We start from the raw sequence: 6,023 nt of genomic DNA on the forward strand, positions 1-6,023 counted from the left end.
ACGCACAAAAAAAAATCGCGCCCCTGCTGAAGCCAGTCTTTCGTGCATTTGGTCAGAGTCATTGTACCACTAATAGCAGTTGTCAGCCATGCCCTCCGAGGCTGGTCCTGCAGACACCCTTACCCTTACGTGTGCCTACAACCATGCCTGATGGAAAGGCATTGATTCTCGGGACCAAGGGAAACACAACAGGGAGGGTGTTAAGGCAGTCACTCCCAGAGTTAGGCAGACCTGGCAGAACTCAGTAGGACACTCGGGGATTTGATGGAAGGTACACAGGAGCTGTGGGAGTAACTGGCTCAGGACTCCTGATACTGAAATCCCAGCACTCGGGCCCATATTACCCACAAAGCTTTCTGCCTCCGTGGTTGATAGACATAAATCCTAGAAGGTGTATAATGCTAACCTTTATTTTTATTTTATTTTATTTTAGAGGGATTTTTACTACAGGACATGTGTGCTCACCCAAGAGACAAAGAGAGAGAGATCAAAAGTGAGAAATCACCCCCTAGGGGAGATGGCCATGCTACAGTCCCTTCTCCATTCTCCTCGTGGGATTGTGGGCACACATGCACGTGTGCCCGGCATGAGTTTTAAGCTACCAGGTTCAGGATTCGAACCATGGTTGACTACATGGAAGTCCAGTGGTGTAACTATTACACCATCTGCTGGTTCCAAATTTTTTTTTAAATTATTTCTTTCATGAGAGGGACAGAGAGACTGAGAGACAAACTAGAAAATTTAGCATTATACACCTTTTATTGGGTTGTCAGGAAACTCATGATGCATTTTTGAATGGAAAAATACATCATGACTTTCCCAAAAACCTAGTAGTTTGCAAGATTCCTAAAAAAAAAAATCTCAGATGAATTTAAGTGAAATAAGAATCACAGGCATTGGGGCCAAAGTGGCATGGTGGTTGAGGCACTGAACACTCACATGGTTGACCATGGTTCGAGTCCTGGACTTGGAGGCTTTACAACTACACCTGCCACATGTGCATGCATGCCCAAAATTCCAGGAGGAGAATGGAGAAGGGACTGCGGCGTGGCCACCCCCTCTTGGTGTGGGGAGATTTCCTACTTTCCCTTTCACTGCAGCTATGGCAGAAACCTAAAAAGAAGAAAAGAAAGATAGACTCACAGGCATTTCAGGTTCCCAAAGGCCTGACGTCCACAAAAACTCAGTGTTGGGGGAGGAGGAATGGCTTGAAGAGGAGGCTGTCATGACAGGAACCACTGGCATGGTGAATTTGCCCCAAGGATGAGCGGTGTAAGAACGAGGGTGGGAGAGCAGTGGATGCTCAGAAAAGGCCCGAGGTCATCTGTTTTGTTGATCTCCAGGTCCTTACCAGAAGCCATGTGGAATTAGGTGGAGAAAGCCCCTCCCAGTAGACTTCTGTTTCTCCCAACCAAGAACTCCTCAGTTTTCCCCCCAGCCAGAGCTAAAAACAGTGTCTGCCGACTTACTCCCCAAGCTCCTTATTCTCAATGTGTCAGAGACTCTAGTTTGTAAGTAGGTTGAGCATCCCTAATCCAAATATTTAGTATGCTCCAAAATCTAAAACGTGTGGAGTGCCAACGTGACACCGCAAGTGGAAATTCCACCCCTGACTTCATGCAGTGGGTGACAATCAAAGCACTGCTATACGACAGTATCACATAAAGTTACTGTCAGGCTATGTGTATAAGATATATATGAAATCTAAATGAAGTTTCTGTTTAGACTTGGGTCTTAGGCTGGTCCCGTGACCTGGTGGTTGAGGGAGCCAGATCCCACATGGCCAGCCATCATTGGAATCCCCACCCCAGGGGCTTGAAAAAATATAGTGGAGAGCCAGCAGGTGGCGTGGTGGTTAAGGGTGCTGGATTCCCATATGGCTAACCACGGTTCAAGTTCTGGCCCTGGCGGCTTGCTTTCTCACTTTCTCTCTCTCTCTCTCTCTCTCTCTCTCTCTCTGTCCCTCCCTGGTCAAATTAAAAAATAAAATAAAATAATTCTAAAAACAAAAACAAAAACACAAAATAACAAAACAAAAACAGAAAACACATACTGGGCATGTAGACATGCATGTACAAAATCCTAACAGGATGGAGAAACAAAAACACAAACTGGGCATGTAGATGTGCATGTACAAAATCCTAACAGGATGGAGAAATGGAGAAGGGATTGCAGTGTGACCACAACCCATTGGGGGTGCTTTCTCCCTCTCCCTTTCTCTGTCTCTGACGAATTCAGGCACTCTCTGACAATATAATATGTACATATATATACGTATGTGTATACAGCATCACAAACACACTCACATATCCCTAAGATGGGCCCCATCCCCAAGATGACCTCTCATTGCTTATATTCAAATATCCAAAATCTGAAAAACAAAAAATACAAAATTCAAGATATTTCTGGTCCAAGCATTTCAGACTAAAGGATACTCCATCTGTATAGAGGCATAGCTGACCCAAAAGGTTGCCTCCAACATGTGACAGCCAGTACTACCACGCCTTTTAAACTTTCACCTACTGCTGAATGACCGTTGGCAATGTACTAAAGCTCTCTAAGCCTTGGTACAGTTGGCTTTAACATGGAGATGGAAATAATGCCACCCTCATAGAGTGGTTACAAGAAATGCATGAGACTTTGCACTGAAGCTCTTAGAACAGCGGCTGGCACCTATGAGTGGCTCAAAAAATAATGACTCTAGCCCAAGTTCCCCCAGAAGTAAAGCAGCAGGAACATTAGCCCTGCATGATGGGTAAGGAGAAAGAGAAGCAACCTGTTACTTAAGTGAAAGCCAAGGCAGGCCCAGTGTCAGGTACGACTTGATTCGGGGACTCAAGTGATATTGCAGGCCCTGCTTCTGTCTCCATCCCTTTCCCACAGACGCGAGGTAGTTTCGGCAGTACCAGACCTTCCATCCCTATAGACACGCAGTGCAGGAGGGCATCTGTCCATCCTCCCGTAAGTCCAGTCAGAGTCTCGGGCACCTCATTGACTCTGGGTGGATCATAGCACATTCCCTGGGCCCACCACTGAAGCAGAGGATTGTGAGCAGGGATTGCCTTAGGCCACCTCCGGAACTGGGGCAGGGTCAGCATTACTGAGACCAGATTGCAAATGTGGGTAGGGGAGGGGAGAGTCACCTCTCAGAGAGATCTTAATGTTGCCAGGAGGAGAGCCAACAGCTGCAGAGTGGAAGCTGCGGGTGCACCCTGTCATCTGCCCAGTTTAAGGGGCAGAGGGATGCGTTTATCTCCCATTGGTTACTGCTGGCTGCCTAGGCAGGGATGTGGCTCCACTGCCACAGATCCGCCAGTAGTCTATGTGAGGGATCTTCAAAGTGTTCATGGAAACGGTGTATCATGAAAAAAAAAATGCCTAGATTTCAGATGTTTTTGTACCTAAAATAAATGTGTACTTGAATTCCGTTTCCCCATGAACCCCTTGAAGTCCCCTCGTATACCCTCAACAAGTGACAGTCATTGCTAAGTGTTCACAGGAAAAGGTAGTTCAAGAACTATCGGGATGTAAGTAGTGGACCAGAATTCACGGAACTCAGCAACCACCAATAATGGATTTAATAGACCTGTCAGTTGGCAAAAATAAATCTAAAAATGAGTTAAACTGAGACTATTTCTTATTATTGTCGGGGAAAACTGTGGGGAAGTGCACATTCCTTAAGAATGGAGTAAACGTCATCCTCCCTTCCCAGGCCCCCCGGTCTAGACTTTGACACAGACATGACTCGTCCCCACAGACCATCTGGTGCTGTTGCTGTCCCCAGCTGCTCACCCTGTGACCTGGCCTAACCTGTGTGAGACAATCATGGGGTCTGTGCAGAGTCCCTACCATGGGCACTGAATGGCCGAGGTGCTTTACACACGTGTTCTCGTCATGACTGACATTTATCCGCATTCACGGAGGAGGGCCCAGAGGCTCAAAGAAGGTCCAGGCTACCATCTCATTGTCCTCATCTTTGTCCACCGCCCTGCCAGGTGCCCACACCCCAGACGTGCCCTCTGCCCCTCTAGTCTCATGCAGGCTGACTCCCTGACGCATGGCTGTCCCATCTGCATCTCGTCGGACTTCCTGCCATGGGACTGCCTGCTGGCATCTTTTCTTGTCTCTGAACCCTTGTCCTAGGAGAAGGTGTGCAACGTGAGACCCTGCCCATATTTCACCGTATTTTCTTCCTCCCACGCAGACTCCCCCAGAAAGTCTGTCTCCTAAGACGGAGTCATCCACTCCACAGACGCTCACAGCGCCTCCAGGGGATCTGAGGACAAGGTTCAGCACCAGAGTGCTGAGGCGCTCAGGGATGGATGAGCCATCTCCCCCAAACTACATACCTTCTTTATCCTCTCCCCCAAAACAGCACCCAGACCTTCTGACCTAACCCTCTGACAATCACTGTCTAAAACATCACTCTGCTCAGGGGTCATCTCAGGCTTTGAGCCCCCGAGCGGGGACAAGATTATTCCCATCCTGAGACTGAGACCCTGCTGCTCCCTGCTCTGTGTTCACAGGTGACTGCTGGCTGCTGGCAGCCATTGCCTCCCTCACCCTGAATGAAGAAATCCTGGCCCGCGTCGTCCCCCTAGAGCAGAGCTTCCAGGAGAACTACGCAGGGATCTTCCATTTCCAGGTGAGTGTGCAGTTGGCCCAAGCTCCTCCTCACCAGGTCCCGGAGACTGGGAACTGTCCCCCAGCTTGGCGGGACTCATCATTCCCTCCTAGGACCAATGCTGTCCTGCAGAGCACAACAAGAAGAGCCTGCCCACAGCAGGGGGCCCTGCCACAACAGCCATAGCAGGGCGGGGGCTCTTGGGACATGAGGGAGGTAGAGCAGGGTGCTCAGGAAGTAATTCCCACATTTTCTTATTATTTTCTTTTCATGTTTTGTAGCTTGCTATAGGGCATGTGTGCTTGCTGGAGAGGGATAGAGAGAAAGTGAGAAATCACCTCCCAGAGGGCTTTGATAGCCACGCTGCAATCGCTTCTCCTTCATTCTCCTCTTGGGACTTTAGAAATGCACGCACATATACCAGCATGATTTTCAAGCCACCAGGACTCAAACTGCTTAGTGGGCCATGTGGGATCCAGCACCTTAACCTCCGTACCACCTGCTAGCCCAGTAATTCCCACACTGCAAAAGAAAAATGTATTATTTGAAGTTGGAGGCACAGTATTAAAGTCTCCTCCTTTAATGTTGGTAAATGAGAATAATATTTTAAAAGCAGAAGGTACAGGACAGAACGCCAAAGAGGTGGGTGTGGATTTGGAGGGATGGACTGTCCTTGCTTTCTTCGGGAGGACTTGCCTGCAGTAGGAGGGTCAAAGGGGCGTCTCCTCCCACAGCCCACCCCACACCATCCCTGTTCCTCCCCTTGCCCTGCAGTTCTGGCAGTATGGCGAGTGGGTGGAGGTGGTGGTGGACGACAGGCTGCCCACCAAGGACGGGGAGCTGCTCTTCGTGCATTCGGCCGAGGGGAGCGAGTTCTGGAGCGCCCTGCTGGAGAAGGCCTATGCCAAGTAAGTGGCCCCACTCCGCCCCCAGGCCTGTCCCACCTGGCTTCTGAAAAGACAAGAACTGCTCAAGGACTACTTCAGGCAGAAGGCCTATTCTATGATAGGAGTACTTTGGCCCAAATTAGGGTCTACGTTCAAGAACAGTCATGCAGCGTGCCTAGCACATCAGGCACTGACAAATGACAGCTCTTGCCATGTTTAACCAAATGCACAGGAACACGTTCTGGTGTTGACTGTGCTGGCTTCATTGGCAGATCATATTACATTTTTTTGAAGTTATGAAATGTATTCTTTCTTTCTTCCACAAAAGAGAGGGGGTACCCTCAACGAGGTCTTCATGTCATGATCCACTGCCAGCCTCGGCCACATCACAAGTGCATGCACACATGCACGTCCAGCACCTACGAGAGACCCTGAGACACCAACCCAGGACCCTCCACGTGGGTCCAGCCTCACAGTGTTGCACTGCCGCTTTGCCACTGGCTGGGGGGGCG

At 49.2% G+C, this 6,023-nt stretch overlaps 1 protein-coding gene across 1 annotated transcript in view; it reads left to right on the plus strand.

Moving 5' to 3' along the window:
* Nucleotides 1-6,023, plus strand: part of CAPN2 (calpain 2) — a gene marked incomplete at its 5' end in the record, with an annotated part of 75,241 nt that overhangs the window by 21,918 nt on the left and 47,300 nt on the right. Inside the window, 2 exon segments of the mRNA XM_014585641.1 lie at nucleotides 4,527-4,645; nucleotides 5,399-5,532. Coding sequence (XP_014441127.1) covers nucleotides 4,527-4,645; nucleotides 5,399-5,532 — 253 coding nt within the window.

Source organism: Tupaia chinensis, unplaced genomic scaffold, assembly GCF_000334495.1.
Source record: "Tupaia chinensis unplaced genomic scaffold, TupChi_1.0 Scaffold150175_1, whole genome shotgun sequence".
Lineage (NCBI taxonomy): Eukaryota > Metazoa > Chordata > Mammalia > Scandentia > Tupaiidae > Tupaia > Tupaia belangeri.